This window comes from Anopheles moucheti, chromosome 3 (genome assembly GCF_943734755.1).
Source record: "Anopheles moucheti chromosome 3, idAnoMoucSN_F20_07, whole genome shotgun sequence".
Taxonomy (NCBI): Eukaryota; Metazoa; Arthropoda; class Insecta; order Diptera; family Culicidae; genus Anopheles; species Anopheles moucheti.
In genome coordinates, this window is record NC_069141.1 from 43,659,063 (window position 1) to 43,684,722 (window position 25,660).

The 25,660-nt window shown below is 43.2% G+C and overlaps 1 protein-coding gene across 3 annotated transcripts in view; it reads left to right on the top strand.

The window, feature by feature from the left end:
• Positions 1-24,689, top strand: part of LOC128300796 (protein numb) — a 31,722-nt gene extending 7,033 nt beyond the window's left edge. Inside the window, exons 1-4 of one of the 3 annotated variants that reach the window (XM_053036992.1) lie at positions 4,811-5,402; positions 21,567-22,122; positions 22,276-22,524; positions 22,589-24,689. In XM_053036992.1, coding sequence (XP_052892952.1) covers positions 22,045-22,122; positions 22,276-22,524; positions 22,589-23,986 — 1,725 coding nt within the window. In that variant the 5' untranslated portion in view covers positions 4,811-5,402; positions 21,567-22,044 and the 3' untranslated portion in view covers positions 23,987-24,689. Of the gene's footprint in view, positions 1-4,810; positions 5,403-20,363; positions 20,499-21,566; positions 22,123-22,275; positions 22,525-22,588 lie in introns of those variants that run through there. The other 2 variants (XM_053036993.1, XM_053036994.1) reach the window with 2 other exon arrangements.
• Positions 24,690-25,660: the final 971 nt, after the last annotated feature.

Below are 25,660 nucleotides of genomic sequence, written 5' to 3' on the forward strand. Positions count from 1 at the left end.
GGCGAAGAAAAAGGGTTATTGGCGCCAATACGTCAATAATCTTGATCCTTCCACTTCTCTAAATTCGCTTTGGAAAATGGCTAGAAGGATGCGAAACAGCAACAACACCAACGAGAACGAATGTTTTTCTGGCGAATGGCTTAACGAGTTTGCTCACAAGTTTTGCCCCGATTTCGTTCCAGCGCAAAACTTCTTCCAAGATGCGCCTGGTAGTGATCCAATGTTGGACTCACCATTCACCATGATGGAGCTATCTCTGGCTCTTCTTTCATGCAAAAATTCGACCCCAGGTCTGGACCAGGTTAGTAGCAAACTGCTTCAAAACCTACCAGACGTGGGCAAGAAACGACTGTTGAGAATCTTCAACAATATGTTGGAACTCAACATCGTCCCGCAGGAATGGAGAGAAGTGAAAGTTGTCACTATTTTGAAGCCTGGCAAACCGCCATCAAGACACGACTCATATCGTCCGATATCTTTGTTGTCGTGTCTGAGGAAACTCCTAGAAAGAATGATTCTTTTCCGATTAGAAGAATGGTTGGAATCACACAACCTTCTTTCAAATACCCAGTTTGGTTTCCGTAAAGCTAAGGGTACTAATGACTGTTTAGCGCTTCTGGTAACAGAAATTGAACTTGCTCGTGCTCGCAAGCAAAACATGGGGTCTATTTTTCTAGATATACAGGGGGCGTTTGATTCAGTTTCTCCGCACAAACTGAGCCAAAAACTGCAAACTGCCGGGCTGGGACCAAAATTGAATAATTTCCTATTCAATCTTTTGTCGGAAAAAGCTATGAATTTTAACAATGGTCACGTTCAATTAAAACGAACCAGCTACCACGGACTGGCACAAGGGTCCTGTCTGAGCCCCCTGCTATATAATTTTTATGTGAGTGAAATAGATTCTTGTCTAGCACCCAACTGCAGTATTAGACAATTGGCAGACGACGGCGTCATTTCAGTCGCTAGCAGGGACGCCGTCGAAATACAACAGGCTTTACAAACCACTCTGGACAATCTTGCCGAGTGGTCCGATAACCTTGGTATCAAGTTCTCTACAACGAAAACTGAAATGGTAGTCTTTTCTCCTTTTAGCGACACCGAAAAAAATAGGGAGAAAAGACTATATGAACCAAACATTGATGTCTTTTTATACGGGGAAAAGATATCAATCACCGACAATTTTCGATACCTTGGTGTTTGGTTCAACTCCAGGCTCAACTGGAGCGTACACATCACCCAGCTGATAAAAAAATGCTCGAAAAGAATCAACTTTCTAAGGACAGTCACAGGATTTTGGTGGGGCGCACACCCATCGGATGTCCTGCGACTGTATAAGACTACGGTACTCTCCGTATTGGAATATGGAAGCATATGTTTCCATTGGGCATCCAATACGCAGTTCCTTAAATTGGAAAGACTACAATATCGTAGTCTTAGACTCGCACTAGGGAGCATGAAATCTACGCACACCATGTCCCTAGAAGTGATGGCCGGAGTGATGCCGCTGAGATTACGTTTTGAAATGCTGTCGCTTCGCCTTCTGGTTCGTTCTTCAGTATCAAATCCCTTGATCATAGAAAATTTTAAAGCGCTTATAGAGACAGGTTCTAAGAGCAAAATCATTAATATCTATAATGATTTTGTTACTCTACAAGTCAATCCTAGCGCCCCACAAGCAGTAAACCGTGCTGCCCTTCCTGAGTGCTACAGTTCTATTGTTAGTACGGACTCCTCGTTGCGTGAGGAGATCAAGATCATTCCTCATGATCTTCGCCCGAGGGTTGTGCCGGGCATTTTTGTGAACAAGTACGGCCATATTGACAAAATGAACCAGTATTACACTGATGGGTCATCCTCTGAGGAGGGCACTGGCTTCGGTGTTTTTAGCGAGACCACCGAAGCATTCTTCAAATTGAGGCAGCCATGTTCCGTGTTCACGGCTGAGCTTGCCGCAATTTTTTACGCACTATTGTTAATAGCAGCGAGTCCCCCGGATCAGTACTTCATATTTACAGATAGCCTCAGTGCTATTGAAGCACTGAAAACTCCAAGGGCTGTTAAGAGCCAAGACCATTTTGTAGTTAAAATTGTGGAATTGCTCGGCTCTGTGTTTAACAAGGCGTTTAGAATATCGCTAATTTGGGTCCCTTCTCATTGTGGAATTCCCGGCAATGAGAAAGCAGACTCACTGGCCAAAACAGGCGCCACAGAAGGCGTTTTTTACGACCGATCCATCTCCTATCAAGAGTTCTTACGCACCCCACAGCAACTTTTCCTGTCTCGATGGCAGAGCATGTGGGAGGCGGATGAACTCGGTCGCTTCCTTTTCTCGGTCTCTCCGCAAGTGTCCCTGCGGCCTTGGTTCGGTGGGCTCCCTGTAGATCGTGCATTCATTCGGATGATGTCCCGACTCATGTCGAATCATTTCGCATTGGATGCACATCTACAGCGTATCAATCTGGCTGAGTCAAAAGTGTGTGGCTGTGGGGTCGGATTCCATGATGTGGACCATCTTCTATGGCACTGCGTGGAGTTCGAAACCGCCAGACCCTCCTTGAAGAGTGCAGTCGTGGACATCGGTGGAATCCCGGATACACCGATTCGAGATGTTTTGGCTGGCAGGGACCTGAAATACATGAGGCTTATCTTCCGCTTCGCCAGGGACAACGGTCTTCTCCTTTGAATCCCATCCTTATTTCCACGTGAATCCTTTCATGCCCCATCCTTCGTTATTCATTGTGTGGTCCTTGTAAATAAATGTTTTTTGTTGTGCCATTTTCAAGCCGTTGAGGAAACAGTCGCCTTTGAGGACAGCACCAAAGCCGCAAAAAGGGGGCAGACTTATAGGTGTATGCTTGTAGTCCGTCTTAATCATTTGTTGTCTGTTTTGTTTCAGTTCCGTCAAGGCTTTGCCAATGTCCAACACCGAATGTTGTGTATGTGAAAAGCGACGCAGTCACCTGCCAGCCACGCCCCGAGCCTCCATGTGGTTGCCAAACCACACTAACAGTCATCACAATCACAATCTCATCTACAACAATAGCACCGGACCAAAATCAACACACAAAACAATAGAACAGACATAACGATTACAACAACGATAGACAAACCGACAAACAACACAGACATACTCCAACATCCAATACAACCGAGTATGCCCGGGATAAGGCAAATCGCAAGGAGGAAATGCCTTGGGACAATTGTTATTATCGCTCAACACAAGCGGTGTTGAAAATACGGCATTGCCGTCATAATAGAAATTAAATAAATAAATAAAAAAATAGTAGGTACATAGTAGTAGTACATTCAAAACTTTTTGTAAACCAAAAACTGTAATAGAATTTTACTGCTACTACAAAACTACAGTTTAATATATGTGAAACCTGGTTCCGGTCCGTTCCGAAATAATGGAACTTTCCTATCACTAATGTAAATAAACAAATGGTTTAGTTCTTTGATAAACACTCATCTACAAAAAATCACGGCCACATTTCACTAGACGCTCGTTGCAGAATATGGCAATGACAGACCTCCGAGGCAGCGAAAGACACGGCTCCGTACGCGTTGCTCCGAACTACCTCAATCAAAAACTATTCCATTGAACAGACGACCACCGCGAACGACGTTGTCTGCAACGGCCGAACTTGAACTGTTCTGCTGCACCACACCAACACTACTATCCTAAGCGTCGAAGGAACTACGCACACCTAAACGCGCTCGATATCAAACCGCTTACGCACATTGTCAGGGACGAGAGAAAGAGAGCGAAGCATTAGCGATCAAATTTATGTATTTTATTTAAAAAAAGAGTTTAAATTTCGATGAAAAACTTAACACATGAACTTCTGGATTGCCTAGATTACTTTTTTTTTGCACTGAATTTCTTCGGTCGTAATATTGTGATCGATAAAAGTTCAGTGTGCAGCTTTGAAAGTGTGTGTTAATAACCGCGGTGAGAAAACTGCTCGAAATCTCTCACAGTTCGAAACTCATTCACAGTGGTTAAGCCTTGAGAATCATACAAGGCAATTTAAGTTTTCTATAAAAAAATCGCAAATTTCATTGTTTTATTTGCTACACCATTTTGATTTAAAAAATTTTAAATTTTTAATTAATACTAAAATATTTTATTACTGTACTAAGGTAACCTTTTCACGATATTTCTCGTTCAAGTATCCTCTTTTAGGTTTGACAATGTAAAAATACTTAGGTGAGGAGCTAAACAACCGCTACTTTGCGGTTTTGAAAAGATAAAATTTAGACTAATTGATCATACTTTTTAATATATATTCTTAACAAAAAAATAATAATTTGGACTAATAAATACAATTACGCATACAGTGTGCTTCGTCGAGCAAATCACTTTTCTCATTCTTATCTCACTGTGAAAGAATTCGAGCAACATTCACTGTTTTTTTGTCTCGCTTTCGCTATGTTTGAAAACTGCACTCTCATGGCAGATCTGATTAAATACAACGCCTTGTAATATTATTCATGGTTTCTTGCGCGCCGCATAGATAGTTTTCTTTAAATCGATAAAATTAAATACTTCGTGATATATTTTCTTCCAACTTTTAACAATAGCATGAAGAGGAATACGATGGCTTCGCTCTCTGTCTTTCGCGTGGATAAATGACAGTGTGCGTAAGCGGGTTGATATCGAGCGCGTTTAGGTGTGCGTAGTTCCTTCGACGCTTGGGATGATAGTGTTGGTGTGGCGTACTGGAACGGTTCAAGTTCGACCGTTACGGACAGCGTCGCTCGAAGTGGCCGTCTGTTCAATGGAATAGTTTTTGTTTGAGGTAGTTCGGAGCAACGCGTACGGAGCCGTGTCTTTCTCTGCCGCGGAGGTCTGCGCTTGTCATCGCCTCCAACGTGTGTTTTGGTGCGGTGTGATTGTGCCCGCTGTCGTGGTTTGTAGCTGACGCGTGTGTTTTATCCGCCAAATATCGACTGAAGCCTCTTTAGTTTTGTATCGGGATGGTGCATTGGTTAAGTTGTGGCTAGTTTTCTTCCAAGTGAGCTTTATAACTGTCCCTTCGTCGTAGTGCATAGTCGTGCGATCAATGGAAGTATAAAATTTTGAGTTAGTATCTGCCTGCTGAATTGAAAAGAATCGAGGAGCTACCATCAATTATGTACACCGAAGCTTCTGTAGTGAAACCGATCTCATCGTCATACATTTGCAATAACAGCGGAAAGGAAAGTGCGTGCCTTTTGTGCGAAAGAAAAGCAATCATCTCACTGGTGAAGCATTCGTTTGTGCACCAAATTCGTGATACGTGGAGTACCATCAGTGCGAATAACAGCTTGGTGTTGGTGCTGCTGTGGCACTAATTATCGAAGTATCTCTTATTTGAGGTCGCCGCAGCAACCGGGAAGCTCTTGCAAAGGCAAAGGTAAAAAAGCTCATCATCATCGGTTTGGTGCAGCCGAATAGAAGAAGAAAATTATGTCAGTTTGAAGGAGAATGAGAAAAAAGTTATGAGCAATGGATCGCACACGGAACAGCACACGTCAACGTAGGTAACGAAAAAACCTGTTGCAAAAAGGTTCGATGCCCCGCCAGAAGATCTTTGGCTTGTTACGGAATTGTCGGAAGATGTCGATGAACACACACATACACTCACGAAGAATGGCACGGAATGTTGGGAGAATGTTGAACATTTTGCCTAATTCTGGCCGTGAGTTTTTAGTTCCATGCTTTCGTGCAGACGTACTCAAAACACTTACCTCTTCCGGCCAATTAGCCGTTTCCTGGTATGAAACCTGGAATCGATCCTAAGCCCCTACCTCTCTGGCGCGCAGTTAAACAAGTACGGCCAACTCATTCATTTGCATTCGAACCTACACACCGGACGATCTTTGGAACCACATCATCAATATGCTAGCTAAACACAGTGCTGCGAAGGAAGAATATCACATCCCCATTCCTGAGAACTCGCTGATCGTCGGCCATGCAGCCGTGTGGTAGAATCACCTTCTTTCTACCGCCACCGGAGCAGGTTTTCTTCGGACGGCGGGATGCATTGTTCGCTACCCAAACCGGTTCCAACGATGTTTTCTTCTTATACGTACACATCGTTGCCTTTCCAACGCCTTTCCAGGGCCATGGATGCTGACGTATTGCTCTTGTGCCACAACGCTTGTCCAAGAGCGTATAGCGCTATGTATATGATGAAATGGAGCCCGGTTTTCAAACGAGGATACTGCCTTTTTGCCTTTTAAACGTATTCTGTATAAAATATTTAACTGGTTTTAGGATGATGCGTGAATGCAATCCCAGGACGGAACAGAAATTCCATTTTTGCAATCCGGATCGTACGATCGGATGGCTATTTTGTTGTTGCTATATGATTCTTGCAGCAGTATGATTATTATAATATAATAAATAATATGAAATATTATAATAGGTTCGCCACTAAGTCACGTAACCGTTTCACAAACGATTGATTCAGCTGGAATTGGCGCCTATTTTTGACTTTGACTCATAAATCATGGAAGAGCAAATTTGAAACAAACTGTGGACGACCTAAAAGGACTTTACCAAACATCCTTGTGAACATCTTCCTCTCGAACACGAGTAAGAAGATTTCATCAGTTTTGGACAAAGTCCATGTCTCAGAGGCGTATGTGAGTACTGGAACTATAGAGGTTCTAACAGTCCCAACTTCGTTCATAGTGAGAAGTTTCCTCAGATCGTAGAATGACCAGTTGGCAGCCAGCACGTATCTCATCATCAATGTTATTGTCTGTGCTGATTTTTGACGCAGGATAGGTAAAATTTTGAATATCTTCAAAAGCGCGATCATCTATTTGTACATCACCCCTTAGTAAGTTAGGTTTTGTTAGCGGAGGCGTTGGTGGTCCCATCATCGACTTGGTTTGTGCCTCGTTAATCTCTAACTCGAGGTTTTCTGCCGCCAGCTCATTCCTTTAGTAAACATCCGCTAAGTAGGAGAGCCGTAAACAAATGATGTCTATGCCATCAGTGTATGCCAGGAACTGGATTGATTTGTAGAAGATGGTCCCCGAAGTTTCCTTCACCGAGTCGAGGATAGCCCTCTCTAGCGCTAGGTTGAAGAGTAGACAAGCTATCCCATATCCTTGGCGCAGACCCTTGGTAAATGTAAAAACAAGTATGACAAAGTGATTCTGTAGTTATTAGTAGCTCAACATACAAACTTATGGCTAACTTAAAATTAAGATTAGATCTAGAAGAAGACTAGGAAGGGGCTAGGAATAAAAGACAGGATCGTAACAAGGAATGGAAAACAAAAGGTGAAAGGTGAAGATCAAAGGCATAGACGAAGAGTTAAACGCCCATAATGCACATGGGCATAACATTATGTTATGTCAAAAATGAGACATGGTCTGGCTGAATTCAAGTGATATGAGTAGATCGAAAAATGGCGCAATTCTTAGACTGCTTTAAAAGATCTAGACAATTTTGCGACAAATAATTCGGGATTTAGTAGAAAGACGAATAATAGTACACCTAAGTTGTAGTTGCGCGGCTACCTGTGAACCTTATTCAATGAATCCCTTTTTTAAATATTATTTCCATTCGCCCAACGTATTTATATCCTTCGTAAGACGATTTATCTCACAAGCAGGAGCTGAGGAACCCACAAACCCCTGTTGTCCATTTACGGGTAGATTAGATTTTTGCGGTTTTTGTAACGTTGGTCGTGCATGCCCGGGATGGAAATAAACTCCCGAAATGCGATAATCCATCACAGGTCTTACACTTCATTACAGGGATCTATAATGGTAGCGAGCATCAACCAGGGACACGTCCGTTTTGTGTGCGATTCCATTTCGATGCAAACCATTCGGGAGACGTGTTTGCGGTTGCTCAGTACAGGAAAATTGTTTTTCGCACCGTATTTATCTTCCATAATCCCTGCGAGATGCGTGCGTAGCACGTGGAACAGGTGAATGAATCCCTTAGGGATGTGCCGGATGATGCTGTGAACAACCTGTAAGAATCTTATCAGTTTACCCGCGGTTCCCGGCCGGCCGGGTACAGGCAAAAAAGGTTACGGTACGGTAATTTTCCTACCTGTAATTGAGTTATCTGCTGGTAAAATGGCCGCTCAGCTTACTCGTCTTCGCGAGTTTGTAAGTGTCATTAAAATCTTACCAACGTCTTGTGCAAACAAGAACAAGCCGTTGTTTACGAAAATGGGTGGTCTTCCCCATGGTGCAAACAGCAATTCATCTCCGGCACGTTTGTGGCTCCGGTGTGGACTTGCTTGCATTGTTTATAACGTGACCTTATATCGGTTCGCGCACGGTGGACATGAATGATAACATGGTCGCCACAGCAGAGACCGCACCATCAGCAGGCAGCATCGCTCCATCGCTACCATCGTTTGCATTATCTATTTTGCGCTTGTTTGCACTGATAAACCCGGTTTTAGATGAGGTGGACACGAGGTGCCAATTTGATGGTTTCAGCATATAGGGACCTCTCGTTTGGCCCGCCTGTGATATACACTGTCGCTCGAATGCGCAATGCGCGTATGCTACGGCATTTGTCTCCGTTTTATGTGTCGGAACCTGCAGGAGGAAACCATTTTTTGTTGTTCTATTATGGGGTCGGCCCGTGTGTAATAATTAACGTATTAAGCGTAACAGCAGGGCGGGTAGCAGGGTGTTACCGATTTGAGACACATTTTTGAAGCTTCCATGCATCGGAATAGCGCGAGGTATTCTTTAGTCTAAGGGAATGCGTTGCGTGAACTGGAAGTTCCGTTGTCGGTGAACCGTTGATCGCTAGTTCGGTAGTGAGGCGAGCTTCGAGAGTTCCCTTTTCTCGATGAGGCGCTAAGTGGGTATCAGACAGTTGACGCGTATTTTGGGCTTGGTCCGTCCATTTACAATTCCGTTGCATTCCTGTTGCAGTAATATTGTTCGAAAGCGTGGCCACAGAACAATTTGCTGTGCCGTAAGCTGGTGATATTGATCAATCTGGTATATATGATAGTGGTTGTGAAGACTTAAAATCTGCAAACCTCTTCTTCTGTGATCAATACACCCCAATATCGGCTTTGTCGGATGATCATCGAATCGCACTTGAATGGATCCTCAGCTTGAACGGGTGTGCAACACCTCACCTCGCCAGGGCCTGCCTACTTTATCAACTCTCGATACGTCTCTCTTCATCTCTTCACGACATACCACACCGCGGTGTAAAAATGTGTTGATCCAATGCGCAACACACAGGAATGCTGGTTGTCTCCGACAGGGTAGTGGGCAAAAAACCAGTTTGACCATGCCTGTTTGTATCTTTCGACAAGCAGTCAGCCCAAGTCACGGAACGCCAGGCTCAATCAAGCTCGGTCTCTCTTTCTTCCCAACGTCTGCCGGGCCGCCTTCTGGCAGTTGTTGGCTGTTGTGGTGCTGTTGTTTCTTTGCTTGCACTGCAAAACAAGTTGCCACGCAAGAAACGGGCTTTCCATCACCTGGTTCGATGATATTTCGCTTTTTGTTGCTTTCTTGGATTTGTCTATGACTTCATTTTTGCACCTAAAAACCCTTTCCAGCGCGTTTGCCGTCGATGGATGGTGGTTAATGTACAACGCTTGTTACACTGCGCAATTCTCAGCAAATTTCAGCCAAACAGTGATTCATACTTCAAGTTAAAAAAAAAAAGAATCGAGTTAAAGATTTGGCAAGCGGGGTACTTGTTATCGTGGAAAACCAGACTAGAAGTTGAAAAGGCATTTGTGATAAATTGCCTCACTTGCTTTTTTATCGTTTCCCGCTTTGTTTTGACTAACTAGACATTGATATCGACTTGTTTGTATAATTTCTTTAATTTAGCTTCTTCGGCCGTTTGTTTACAATCTGTAAAGACAGATCGCATCGTACAATTACCGAAGCGTTCCAGGGAACACCTAATGAAAAGGTGCTCATGCAGCACCATCTTCACATTGGATACAAAAGTAAACAAATGCCAAGGCGCAACACAAGAAGCACGTGTAGAGATGCATAAGAGCAAAAACTTCACCACACTGTGGTGTAACACCTGTTGAGGAGGCCGTCTGGAATTGGTACGAGAACTCCAAGCTAAAACGGATGCCATTTCCATACATTCAAGGGCGGATGTTGACAACGGTTACGGTTGGAAGATTTTCCTACCGTACGAGGGATTTCTGGCATTGATTTTGCTGAGAGAAAGTGATCTTCTTCGACAAGGCGTGCGGCGGCGGATATTGTGATGGATGGTGCAAACATCCTGCCGGATGGCTCCTTTATTTGTCGCTTGATTCACATTTGTATTCTGGTTTTTATTATTTTGAAATCGGAGTTCTGAAATTAAGTAATGCAATCACTCTATTTGGGGTTGAAATGAGTATGAAAATTGTTTGAAAATGCTTAATTTGTGTTACTAAAGCACAATTGAAAGGTAACCGATTTATTGAAGTTCAATTTGTAAGCTACAGTAAAAGTTAAGGAAACGCATCTCTTAAAGGTTGAAGAATACACAATAATTGTTCGAATGACCCAAAGGAAACGATGGTAAAGAGTAGACAGATGGAAAAGCATCTCTCGCGTGCCTGTAACATCTGCTCATACATTTAAGCAACCACACGGTTCCGGAAGGAGAGTAGAACGAATTACAAAAAGAACACAACACGCTTGCCTAGAGACACACTGAACAGGGCCAGCTGACATCGAATGGTTGGTGAAACACATCCTCTCGCTGCCATTTCTAATGTCGATACTGCTTTCGGTTTTGTTTACAGGGTTTGAAGTCATGCATCCCATCCACACCGTAGTGCTCAAAATGATCTAAAACGAACGTAGCACAAAGCACCGCTGCACTGAAATAACTGCGGACTAGTTTCGAAGGAAAAATAACTGTTCCGCCCTGATTTGTACGTGTTCACGAACCGCATAGTTATGGTTCGATCATGTACATCGGTCAAAGGCCTTGAAAGAGGTGGAAAACGGTTCATTTAGTTTGCAGTTATTGTGCCACACAATCATCGGTTTGTGTCGGGCGGTTGTATTCGCTTATGTGGTCCGTGGAGGTTGTTTATCTTTGTGCATTTTCCAGACAAACAAACTTCGAGTATCGTGTGATTTAAAGGGTTTAACGGGGTGCACCGTTGCTACGATTTTCTATATTGAACTCGCTAAATTTAGAGTAGCTTTATAAAAATATAACAGAGATTCAAAATGGGGTTAACGAAGCGACATGAACTATAATCTATCTATTAACAATTTCAATTCTGAATAGACGCTTTTGTCATCTCCTTATCAAGCGATACTAAATTTAAACGTAAATGGAGCGACTAAATGGACTGTGATCGGTTGTTATTTTTGACCACAAATCCCAAACAAGCTTTATTAAATCACTTTTAATAATTGAAATGGTTTACACCCCATAGCAGCAGTAGCAGTAGCAGCGTTGCCACTAGTTGGTGGATGATCGAATAGAGAACATAATGGGGAGATGCTGAGAAAAGGGTGCGAACATCACCTCCATTGGCCGACGCGTTCACAGTTGACTTATGGAACTGTCCTTGGCGAAATTGAATTAATTATCGGTTTCCATGCGAATGCCGCAGCGTGCTATCGCTGACTGATTGGTGGTATTTAGGAGCGAAAAGAAAATCCGCTACACACCGGGGAATGGGGAACGAGCAATTCCGGCGTGCCATTACACTGCAACAGTACTTAATTAACACAATTAACAGTGATCGGAAGCATAAGTGGTTGGGGCTGAGGGAGATTTGCTGGTCTAGCATCTCGTACCGTTGCGTGAACCTATGAACCACGACCACGACATCGTGTGGCGTCGAATCATAAATTGGTAGTGGAGAGTGTGCGTTGAGCCCGTGGTTCGATGGCGTAACGCTTCAAAATGGTTTAACTCTAATGCCCACTGCCCATCGGAATGCTGGAATGTTGATAGTTCATCAGTGCACAACGCCTGGGACTTGGAACGTTCTGGTCAAAACGGGCAGGGATGATTCATCGTACGCGTTGTAGGGGGTTTAGTCAATTCGAATTTAAGAGAACTACTCCGCGGGTTGACGGTGTAGTGACTCATCGCATTCACCTGGCTGGGTGGGTGGGCTGTTCGTTGAACGATGCGCTATTGAGCGTATTGTCGAACGTAATGTGGGCAACAGGGAACAGGAAAAATGAAGATGTATAACACATGGAAAAAGAAACTGGTCCGGTGGATTAATTGAGCACAAATTGTTTAACAAACATCGGAAAGTAAATTAGATTTTAGAGTGAATTAAAACTGAAAATTTATGGATTTTTTATAACTCAGCAACATTAGCCATGTGTATTATTTATTTGAATATGTTAAAAATTGCTTAATAATTATTGCAATTTTAAAAAGACAAAATTAGGCAACATTATATCACGATAAAGTGTAAATTGCAGCTGTTTTCACTTACGTTCGAATCTCATGCGGTTTACATTGAACCTCGTGTCGCTTGCATCGAATCGAATGCATCTCGTTCGAATGAGTGCCGCTACGATTGAGTCATGTGCCACTGCATATGAAACATAAAAATCTTAAAGTTTGCCAAAACCTTATGAGGTTTTAATTAGCTCACAGTTAAAAATGGGGATAGTCCCGTAACTCACTACCTTTTCAATTCTTTTGATAACCTCTTTTAATAATGAATTTTGTACACGATTGGTGTTTATTGGAGATCATGAGGGGTCGGGACACTTTGCCGTCATGTCTTGGGCACTCTGTTGAAAGATCGCATGATCTGGTCGGTTGGGTTGAATTGCTTTTGTTCATTTACTGGTAGATGAATTTCTGAAACTTCTTATTTGCACGCGTTGTAAGAACGGAATGCGAATGATAATGGTTATTTGTTATTTTACTGTTAGTTCGACCCAAAATCAGAGGGTTAGTTAAAATATCATATTTTCTAGTATTGAATTCCCATAAATTCAACAGCGAACTCGATTTAATGGTAAATATATTTCCTTTGCTATGCTTGTGTGTTAATTTCTTTGAGGTAATTCTTCTCCTTCTGATCATAGCACGGCTAGTTCAGGTTTAATGTCATTTCTAGGCTATCTTCTGGGACTTCTTATTTATTGGAACCCATAGCAGAGAAGCTTAATTGGGTTTGATACCAGTTTTGCTGTACGGGAAGCCCATTTTCGGTGTTATTTATTGGGTAACCCATTAATGAAATGTGGTGGTAAGGAAAATCTGCCTGATCTTCTATGGCCTGATTGAATATTTTAATGCTCCAGAACTATTGGCCACAAACAACTTTGAGCTCTGCGTAGGCGGTTGTATAGCCATAACCATGAAGCAGATCGTAATTTTACAGGCTCATGAGAAGTGAATTTTTTTGCGAGGTAACGAAGAAAGTGTAATTCTCCAACAGGAAAAATGGGAAAGGTCGTGTCAGGGTTTATTAGAGTAAAAGCAATCACAAATGCCTATTGGTGTCAGAAACGTTTAACATAATGTAATTTACATCGTATAGCCAACCAGTGGAGTCAAATGTCGAACACCGGCCAAAGCCAAGCAGAATTGCTTCGTTTCTGTCGCCATAACTTCATGTCATGTTTCACACCACGCAGCAGAGGATCATCTCTGAACGCGGTCGAACGCGAGATTCGCCTGCGATGTCAATGAATGTCACCGTCACCACGTCACCATGAATCGATTCTGTATCGATGCACTTTTTGCGTTGCATTGCCTCGCTATCGCCGCTGGACAGAACCAATTGATACAGCACCAGTTGCCTCGAGGTGAATGAACGAAATATTGAACAGTGTGATACCGGACGTGTGGTGGTATAAGGGTTGGAAGATGTGGTTGCGTTTTGTAACAATGGCAACGCTGAGCTAAACGACGGGCGAGACCCAGTGATTGATTGATTGAGTGCGAAGGGGTCGCGTGGGAAGAGATGCCGTAAATTTCTATTCGCTTCAGTTGCCATTAAGAAGTGGAGACACATATTGAGTAGCAGTGCTACGAGACAAGTGCGTACGAGACACTGGAAATATATAAAATAAAGGTCGTTGAAAGATTGACAGACCATCAAAAAAAAAGTTCTATGAATTTTTATTGTAATCTACAATAATATTTTTAGCATGTTGTGTACTATTGTTATTAATTGCTTCATTAATGTTTCAAGAATATTTAAAAATTTAATGATGATTTATTCGTATTGTGAAAGTGTTACACTTATGGCAACACTCACTTCAGGCGTCACATCGTCCTCTCACAAACGCGCACCACCCACATGGTGTGCGTGGTTTTACTTTATTGCTTTCCCATTTTCACTCATCTCGCACACATTTATTCAATTACAATAATTAGCTGGGCACGAAAATAACGCGCGATAGATTCGAAACCGATGGCTTCGGGCAGTTTCCCGGTTTCCATTTTACCCCCTTTTTACATACGCAGTTCCCACGCTTATTTACTTTGTTTGATGATGGAAAACTGCATCCCTCGCACGCTCGCTCGCTCGCTCGCTCGATCGGTCGATTCTCTCTTTCCTGCTGGTTGGATGAAAAAACGGAACTGCCGTATACCGCACACCATATGTTTGTTTTTTCCTGGTTGGTCGCATCAGACCATTTCCCTGTGCGAGGAAATGCATTTTTTTGTTGCTTTTCACGTAGAGCTAAATTTTCCACCCAGTTGGATTGGATTTCTTCTCACCGCGTTCGAAGTCTTTCCTATCTTATTGATCGTTTAAATGACGGATATTAATTCGTTCGTAATTTATGAAACAGTTTGTGTGTTAGCAGATCCCTTTCCGTAGCGTTCAGGCGCCCGAAATTGTTCCACATTTGGTTTTGAAGGGGAAAAGATTTGAAGGGCTTACCACTTGAAGAAGGAAGCATCGTGCGTTCGTGCGGAAGTGTTTTAATTTCCTTTTTTTAGTTGACATAAAAAGTACTGCATCAACCCCCGGAGTGTGAGCCTAAGCGGCGGAAGGTGGGAAAATGTTTGGAAAAAAATGGCGTCCCTATTTTCCACGCTTCCTTCACGGACGTGGTTCCTAAACGAGGCGAGATTAGATTTCTAACGAGCGCGAGACAAGTATGGAAATCGGATAACGACGCTAGTTGATGGTGGCAGCGGCAACGATGGTGGTAGTGGGTTCGTTCATAAAATGTGTGAAAATTATGCGTTCCCCGTCGGTTGGTTTTGGGGAGGGAAGTCGTTGTGATGGCTGTTGTACGGCACACGATATGGTCGGGTCCGCGTAGCGCCAGCTTATAAGAAACTACTTCCATGAACCACGTTCCCGTGCGCATTCACGGTGCAACATGCCCCGAGCTCGAGAAATATTAGTTTTCACGTATAGTTCCACCGTGGGCCAAGGTGGGTTTGCAAAGACCGAGCAAGAACCAATAACTGCACTTCGGCTTCGGCTTATTACCGGTCTCCCGGATGCTGTGTGGATGTCTTCCGGGGGCTGCATCTAATCTGAGACGTACGCGCGCGCACCCGCTCGTGCGCTCCTCCCCCTATTTCTTCTTTTGTTCCCCACGATGCTAAGCCGGATATTCTGCTGCGACACACCGACACGTGCATGATTTAATGTTGTTATACAGCAACGGTGAGCCGAACGTGTTCTAGCGCTGCTTGCGAATTCCGCTTCCGTTGGAGTGTGAAAGTAAAGTTTTAAATTAAAATTATTGCAACTTCTCAACTTCTAGTTGTAGCTATATTTGTTTGAAAACATCATAATATTTTATACAACTTTAATTTTATTACTTAAAAATGCTCGCAGTATAGGGCTTTCATATATTAATAGCCCTAGTCGAACAGTGGTACTACGACGTATAAATGTTCTTAGCTACTAGTGTTTTGAGATACGAGCCACAAAAAGAATAATACTTTGCTTCGAGATACTAGTCAGATTTGAAATAGAATTCCAAAGTATTAGTGGAAGAGGAGATTGTTTCTCTCGGAATATCCGTAAGTCTGGAGGTGGACGACGAAAATCCCGTCTAGGAACTGACAACTGAGGAGATGAATTAGTTCCCAACAGTAACCAGAGATGGAAGAGGTTGTTCTACAAGAGGTCTTCTTGAGGAAATCTTAGGAATATATGAGAAAATTAAAGAGTTGATGCATAAAAATCAATTTTGGAAAAGGTGTTCCTGCCGGAGTGTTCTTCAACGAATCTTGTCTAACTCAATATGAATCTATGTTTCTTCTTCAAAAACACCTGGCAAAAACAACTGAGCTTAATGTTTGGAAGGTTGGGTCGGATAAATGAAATGACAATTAGTCGCATTTAAGAATATTGCTTTGAGATACGAGTAAGGTTACGGAACGACTTGAACTCGTATCGCCAGGTATCACTGTATATGTAATGTGTCGTTCTCACCATACGTTGTGATTTTTTTTAAACAACAAAATTAAGAACACAAATTACACGATGGCGGAAATACGCACCGTATGCTCCGGGAAGCATAGCGACCAACACATTATATGGTTACCGTCCGGTTGTTCTGCTGTTTGTCGCTCTCCTGTTCCAATATTGCACCGATTACGGACCCATTATAAGTGTAGAGTGTCATCGTAGAGGCACCCCAACAGAGACGAACACGCGGATGCACACAGGGCAAGGAAGTACGGTGTAGTATTTTCCCACCAGCCACCAGCCACACGCAGCGCGCACCGCGCACCATCTGCAGCGACGGTGTGACGTCCGCGTATGTTTTCTGCACACACTTCCCCGGCCAAACTCTTAACGGTGTGGGATCAACGGTTTCGGTCCGCTGAGCAGAACGGTCATAATCGTCCTCTTTCCGGACCAAGGGGACTGGCCTTTTGTCAATCGATGAGCGCACAAAAAAGTGCCCACGTCCAGAGCAGAGTCGTAGACGCAACGGAGGTCAATGACAGTTTCCGGAAAAGGGAATTTGGTGCAACTTTTGGTAATAATTTTACATTGTTTTTTATTTTTTAAAGAACACGAATACCATAACATTGATGCTTTTCTCATAGAAGGGAAGGTGAATTCTCATGATTTGCTTGAGAGAGGCATCAAGCCTGGCTTGTGTCGTACATCATACAAAGTAATAATTTGTCCCATTTGAGTAAAGAATGTTCGCATCGTTCCAATGAAACTAGGGAAAAAGAAGCAAGAGTAGCAATATTTATTAACAGCAGCCTAGCCACTGACCAACTATGAGTCTCATTTTGGGAAAAGACTCCTCGCCGGTGATGGGAAAGTTGGCTGGCAATAACAATGCTTTTCACTGGGATTGAATAATTTCCAGCCTTTCCCACTGGCTGGATAGAGAACCGTCCGAGAAGAAGGGATTATCAATAGTACAGTTTGATTAAAAGAGCCCGTCCCGAGTTTATTTGGTTTTGCTTTGGAAAAATGCCAACCCGAAGAAAACGACCGTCGGTCGAACGACCCCTTAAATGAAGGGGGAAACGGTTGGTGTGAAATTTTCCCAAGCATAAATTAGCAAAAAAAAAAGGAAAGAAAGAAAGAAAACGTCAGTCCTCTTGTTTGGAATTTTTCATTTCCTTTTGATACCTCTGGCTAAAGACCCCCGGGCGCCGCAGTCGACGAAGGTCAAAAAGAAAAACGGCAAAAGACGATTTACCAGGAAACAAGAGCGTATCGAAGGAATTTTGCTAGTTTTTGGGTTCGGTGCCTTCTCGTTCCTGCACAGAGGCAGAGTGCCCTTTGCTGTGAAGTGAGTTTCATACGCGGGTTAATACGCCAGTCTCGAGGAAGGGGAAAGTTCTAACTCACCACCTCATCATCATCCCTACCGTTTTGGAAGATGTTGAAAGATTTCCTACGTCTTGAAGTAAACGCAGAAAACCTTCCCGTAACATTGCAGCCCCGTCGCTTTTCGGTCGTCGTTTGATTGAGATGAAAAGTGCCCCCGAAATGTGAGGTGTGTGTGTGTGTGCGCAAGCAGGAAAGACTTGTGGGAATTCTTGGCATTCGGGTGCGAATGCAAAGATTGAACGGAACCGCTGCTGCCACAAGCGCGTTGATTCAATCTTCCCTTTTGCGTCCATGCAGCCCACCGAAGGGCTGCTCACCGGCTTGGGTATTTATTTGATAACCATTGTTCCGAATATCGTTGCCATGGCGCTATTGTTATTTAGAGCCCCTCTCGTGTGTGGAAGCGCGATCGCTCTTAAAACTCTGCTGGATGGCTTTGCGTGTGGAATAAAGTGAGCTTCCATCAGACCGAGAATGCAAAAAATGAGATTTTAAATAATGTAAGGGGGCGTTTACGATAGTTGCTTGTTGTAAAATGTCCTAGGGCTGGTGTATGTGGAATGCTAATCTGTTGGATAGTGATTCCTGCTACGAGTACTCCTACATTCAACAAGTGGCTAGGAACAATTATACCAATTAGTTTTTTGTCCAAATCTATGAAGAATGTTTTTCCATCTTCGGTTTCTAGAACAAACTCAGTACCTTAGGAAACATGAGATAAATGACATAATTTGTTTCATGTTATTCATTATTTTTTTAAAAAACTGTTTGACTGTCATCAGTCAAGACTCTCGAATAGACCGAATCTACTCAAACATCAGTTTCGGACTCAACGGTACACAAACAAAATTATCTATCTAATGCTGCTCGGTAATCGGTTACCGAGCAGCAATCGGTTACCGAGGTTACACACACGCAGCAACGTAAAACCCTGCACCTATCGACCTTCAAGCGATGTTCTACCGGTTGGTTAACTTTCGATTGGATGCATTTGCCATTGCATTTGTGTGCCAGATATCGACATTAGCCACCGTGGCTCACCGTCTGGCACAAAGAAGGGAACACATTGCACCGCATTAGTGTGGCCCCTGCTGTCGGTCGTGCTCATTGGTGGGTCAACCGACCTGTGTGGTTGGTGTGCTGCATGCGATGTTGAAATATTCTACCAACGCGGGGGAAACCCTGGGAATTTCATATGCACGGTGAATCGCAATGCTGCACAGTTGTACCTTTCCGATGTGTTAACCATAAAACGGGAGGGGCTGCACAACCATTGCCATCTAATGGTTCGGTGTTTTTTTTTATGAGTGCATAAGGACTAATACCATAGATGAATGTATTGCTGTGCGAAGCGTGTGAATTTAATGTACCACATGCTTACTATTCCCGTACTGATATATACGTTGCATTATTATTACATTCCGATAAGCTGTCCATTTTTGTTTTTGTTTTTGACGTTGACACGATTGAGTCGCGGTCAGATGGGGGTGGTTAATTCATTCATTTTGGTAGGTCGAAAAAACAAAAGCACAAGGACATTACAACCGGAGAGAGTCTGTAATTGGGTTTTCGCGTCTTTTAACCCCAAACACCGACCGATGGTTCAAACGTAGCCGGTTCCGTCCTTTTTGCATATTAGGTGAATTGTGAATTTGGTGCCCAACCACCAATAGATGTGCTACTAATGATGGATGGCAACGCCGTGGGCAGTGAGGACTAATTATTACATAAGTGGTAGCGACAATATGATGAACGCGGGCTAGAAATGGTGAAAGGCCACAGCGACAGAAATAATTAGTAATATAATGGACTGCCGGTAGAGTAATGTCGTTGGTTGCGGTTAGACAGAGTTCCGCGTAGAACAACAGTTTCAGCTCGTATTAGAATCGAAAAGAAAAAAATGCGACTAATAATATCGTTGATTTTATTTCATTTTTATTTTTATCGTAATTTAAAAAATGACCAAAGTTACAGGGATTATGCGATTACGCACATGTAGAAAATGTGTTGTTGATTAGTGAGGCAATATTGAAATAGAACTCGGGCCTTACCAATAATATCAAAAATAATTTCGAGATGAGCGAAAAAAGGAAAATATTGGCAAGATACAATATCGAAAAGTGTAAGTCAAAATGCTCATTACTCAAATAATTACCACCTTGTAAGTAAATGATGCGTAATCTCTCTAGGTGGATAGGGGAACCAACGCTACAGGCCTGGCTAGACGCATATTTCAATATCGAACTTGTGTAGTGGCGTCAGGTAAGCTTTGGCTGGGTCCGTACCGGTGTGTTGGTGTAAAACAGGCGTGCTAATACCGTTACCATAGTAAAGCAGAGTTAAAACACGTTAGGCGATCACCCACACTGGCGAGCAGGCAGGTTTTGCGAGTTAGAAAAAATGTCAATGTGTGCACCGCGCTTATTCCGATAAAGCTGCATTCGGTCCGTTTGCCAGTGTTTGGTTTGAATCTTTTTTCCCAGTCCGCTGTTGTTGGTATGCGAAGGCACACGGCGGATAAGCCCTAATGCCATCATTGGTATATCTCTGCGCGACGTCATTATCGAACCACACCACACTACGTTCATTGCTGCCGCCGTGTGTGTGCTTCTTTTCGAACGCAATCCAAGCAAGCGGTGCGGGTGGTTTTTGAACGTCAGGCCGCAGCAACTCCTCGGCAGTCGTGCATATCTGCCGCAAAACACAGCAGGGTCTGACGTCGTCAAGACGGTGTCAGGGTCGCGCCACATATCGCAAGTAAGCGGCAAGATTTGTGAAGGAGAGCCCCTCCAGTGAAGGGATATATGGATATAGTTTGTTTTTTTTGTTCCAGTGATCAGTGCAGTGAAAGAAAAGGGGCACAGAAACTGTTTTAGGGCGCACGAAGTGCAATAGAGTAGTGTACGGCTGTTAAAAAATGTTTTAAAATAACTCCCAGGAAGTGGTAAATGCTCTTTAGTTGAACTTGTGACAGAACGGTAACAATTCATTTGGAGTTGTTTTTCTGGTGATAAATAGCCAGCGCTTTGTGTTTTATGGAAATTGCGGTATACATCCCTTGTAATGGGGGTTTTCTTTCGAAAAGTGCTGTGGAAGTGGATTAGAAGTTAATTTTCTCACATTAAACAACCATTTCCTTGGGGTAGTATTTCGGTTGTTCGATGAATGATGTTTGTGAGGGAAATCAAACCTATTCCGTCTTTCGCCGAGGTCGACAACAAGATTATTGATTAGTGTTTCATAATAATATCGACGGTATAAGAGGTTACATATTCACCAATAACTTAAATGTTCTGTAAACAGTTATGCCCATACAACAATAATGTGTTTTAGCTGGAAGATAATTGATCTGTGACTTGGAACACCTATGAATCACTGCCGTACGTTCGTATGACAAAGAACAGTGCGTAACACAAAAAAAAACTCCACGATCATCACAATCATGGGCTGTGGCTAGAAAATAACAAAAGTATGGAATTGGATAATAATTTCGTTAATAGAATGTTCCTAGTGATTTCCTGCTATATAAGAAGGTATCATGCGGTGATCAGTCAATGGGTGGGCTTGATCAACCTAATTACTGTGGCATTTACAAAACGTGATGCACGTGATATCGAGTTTTGCTTTAAACAATTAAGAATACATAACAAGCAGTTCGATTTCTTGATGTGTGCGGAATTGCTGTGATATTTATTAACGTGCCTGCATTCGTTCGGCTCTTCTCCTTCCACTGACAATAATTGTTCATCTTCGTGCATAAACAAACGACAATTCTTTGTAAGTTCGTATGGACAACACATCAACGAGTATATTTCTCTTTTACAGTGCAACCCCTCGTCAGAAGTAAGCTATAGTGACCGGTGGTGCATGACTCACATGCTTATGTGACCAGAGCTATCTTCACGCTTAAGCAGCCCTTGTGTCTAATCTTAAGCGACGCTGCATTCTAACGTAAAGTAAAACCGGAGACTAGCCCTGGTTGAGCCCCTGTGTGCCATACGTGCAAAACGATCAACGTTAAATGCAATACCGTAGCATAACACACCACTCAGCACACAGCAACATTAGGTCCAGTGACAAGAGTCGTTTCTGCTTTACAGCCAAGTGCATAACGTATTTTTTAAATGTGATATATTAGCGGCTATTCACGAAGCAACGCAACTAGCTTCTACCTCAAAATATTTGCTTTAAAAAAACGAAACGGTTAACGGACAATTGAATCAATTGACGAAGAGGTCCGCACCAAGCGAGGAGATCTTGGTCAATAAAATTTTAAGATTTTATCCAGTATAACTCCGACAAAATGGGTAATTCTAATTCATCGCACGAACCGCTGGAGCGTGGGTTTACCCGTGGCACGTATGGAGATGTTAAAAACACGGTTAGTACAACAAAATGGTCATGTAATAAGTTTTGGGGTGTATCCTTTCATAAACAGAATATATTATTAAATTGCATACCAACAGGTTATCACTTTTTTTTATTGTTGTTATTTTAATCACGGTTTCTTCTTATTTTTCGTAATGCTTTGTAGAAATCAGCCTCATTTCGGCAAAGTAAACGATCACCAAAGAAAATGGATCGATTGCGCAAATCATTTCGCGACTCATTTCGTCGACGCAAGGATCGTGTTCCGGAGGCAGCAAAACCCCATCAATGGCAATCGGATGAACATGCGGTACGTTCGGCTACGTGCACCTTTTCGGTGAAGTACTTGGGATGCGTAGAAGTATTCGAATCTCGTGGGATGCAGGTGTGCGAGGAGGCATTGAAGGTGTTACGAGTAAGTAGCTCCAGCGCAAGCATGAGAGAACAGAATTACAATGTGTGTTTTATTATGTTTTTAGAATTCGAGGAGACGTGCAATACGGGCTCAGCTGCATGTTAGCGGTGATGGGCTCCGCGTAGTTGAGGATGACACGAAGGGGTTGATCGTTGATCAGACCATCGAGAAGGTCTCGTTCTGTGCGCCGGATCGTAATCATGAACGAGGCTTCAGTTACATATGTCGCGATGGTACGACGCGTCGTTGGATGTGCCACGGATTTCTGGCCACTAAAGATTCTGGCGAACGGCTTTCCCATGCGGTGGGATGCGCGTTTGCCGTATGCCTGGAGCGGAAGCAGCGCCGTGATAAAGAGTGCGGTGTGACGATGACTTTTGATATGAAAAACTCCACCTTTACCCGGACCGGATCTTTTAGGCAGCAGACAATGACGGAACGGTTGGCAGGTGCCACGGATACGGCGGTAGTGGCCCCGCAACAAAACAATAACGCCCCAAAACCGTATAATCCGTTCGCAATCGAGCGGCCACACGCGACACCCTCGATGCTGGAACGTCAGGGAAGCTTCCGTGGATTTACTCAGATAGGGTCGGCTTCTCCGTTCAAACGACAGATGTCATTGCGAATAAACGATCTTCCGTCCAATGCAGAACGGCAGCGCGCGTTCCTCGAACCGGGTACACCACAGCGCACGACTGTTTCGCCCATTCCGGAAGTGTCTCCGCAGCCGACGGACACTGTCAGTCAGCTGTGCCAGGAACTGAGCCAAGGGTTGTCGCTGCTTACCAAAAACGATACGGACGATTTCTATCTGAACAAAGAGCTGCAACTAAAATCGTCCGTTACAGCCGCTACTACGAGCATCACTTCTAGCACACTGGCATCCTCTTCAGCGACCACTGTCAACAGTTACGTTCCTGGGCTGCTTGCCAGAAATGGTCCGAGTGATATCGTTCCACCAGCATTACCATCCTTGTCGGTAGTGCCTACGATCCCTCCACGATCCATATCCCCGCTAAACAAGCAGCAAACACTGGACTTATCGGCACTTGGTAGCAGTGCAAGTAGCAACACGACTTACAGCATTAGCAGTATTGGCAGCAGCAGCATCAATAGTAATTCCACCGCAGCAACTATTCCCGCAGGTGGTGGTTTCCCGGTAATGGCAGAAACAATAGTGGGTGCTTCTTGTACTTCCACCTCCTCCAGTGTAGTAGTCCCAATCGAAACGGCATCACCGCTGCCCAACCCGGAACAGTGGCTAGGACAGATCGTGAAGAATGTTTCACCATCTCCGCGGCGCGCACCTTCACTGCACAATCGGGCAAAGTCGCTTAATGCAGCCGATCCGTTCGACGCGGAATGGGTAGCAGACGTAGCGAAGCCAGAAATACATAGCACGAATCCATTCATTTCACCTCCAAAACCTCCGGCACAAACGTTTCAAGTGCATCTGTAAGTGCAGCTCATATGGGTGCGCATTGTCCGCTGTCACTACTACTGCCTATTGCCTATGATAGGCTGACGGAAGAATCGAAATGTGGATGCGGGATTCCAGATTCCTTTGGTGCTTTTCAGGGGTGTTTTGGTTCGTTTGGGGAAATTGTTGAATGGTAGCTAAATGTATTGGAATTATTTGATTGTTATTGCGCTATAGGATCGATGGTGGTTCGACCAATCGTACCGAAGGGGGACGACGAGTCATTCTCGTGACTGTTGCGATTTATTATTTAAGACAAATGCGTTGAACTGGGATTACTGCTACTTAATGGAGATCAGCTCTGGAGCTGTTATAGCTGTACTTAAATGTAGTTATGAACGAAACATTCTCATGAGCAGCATTTTATTGTATGATTTTTGTTAATTTTCATCTAATCAACAAAAGGTAGGACAAGGTAGCGAATGTATTTTACAAAATGTGTTGTCCATTTGTGAAAATTGGTAGAATGACAGAAATTCAGTTCCATTCCAGTAAGAGGTATTGATCAGGTGAAACTTTTATTCATTCAAAAATATTTGGTTTAATATTTTGCGGACCATAATTTCGATGCTTCTTCTTCTTGCCCAAACTACGAATGCAGCTTGAACAAAATCGAAATCAAATCCCCTTTGTAATTTTCTTCAACGAACTCCCAATGCCTTTATTAATGTGAATAATAAGAGATCTTTTTACAAAACAGTTATTTGCAGGAACATAGTTTTCACACAGCATAGAGCTATACATCGGTGATCTTGTGGCCGTTTTGTTTAACAAGTTGATTTTTTGACATTCATTTACCGAAGACGTGTTACTATTGATTAACACTTTGAGTATGAAGCAGAGCAAACCAACATAATGGCGACTCAATGCTGTGGACACATATTCGTATTGGCAAGAAGAAGACTCGAATATTCCAATGTTATGAATGAGTTGTGCATGATACCACGCTTAAAAAAATTGTCTTTTTTCCGTACAGTTTAGTGGCTAAAAAGAATGTTAGGCAAATGTTTGTAAATTGAACATGTTGATTTATCTGATCTGTAGGCAAACTAATACTTAAAACCTAGCCCAATCTATCTGCCGGCAACACAATATTGCTACTAGCAGCCTCTACCATAACTATTAGAGCAGCTTAACTACTATTAACCTCAACAAATGAAAAAAATAAACAAAATGAACTCGTTATGGCTTATGAAGCTTTACTTGTAGTGTATCTGTCCGCTGCGTACCTACGCTGTAACCTACCGTAGTGTTAGATTATTGCGATACAGTAGGAAAAACAGTGAATCGGAAAAGATTTTCATTGCACGGAATCGAATCTGATCCGCTAAAGACGGAATGGCGTTTGGGCAACGTTTAGAGTACCAAAACCAACGGAGGTTGCAAATAATCGCAGATAACAAGTGTACGTTAAGAAGCAACAATAGCGAATAGGAAACATAATGTAGCGCAGTTCTGCACAAATCTCGCCGGATGGCGAATGACGGTACATGGAGCAATATGGACCCATATGACGATGCTGAAACAGAGAGGACGGATTTCCATTGTACTTATACAATAGAAGATGGCCGCGTGCCATAACTTCACGCTCGTTTAGCAATTGAAGCCGACCTAGCGAATAGATGTTTTATTTGCTAAATCAACCGAATTGGC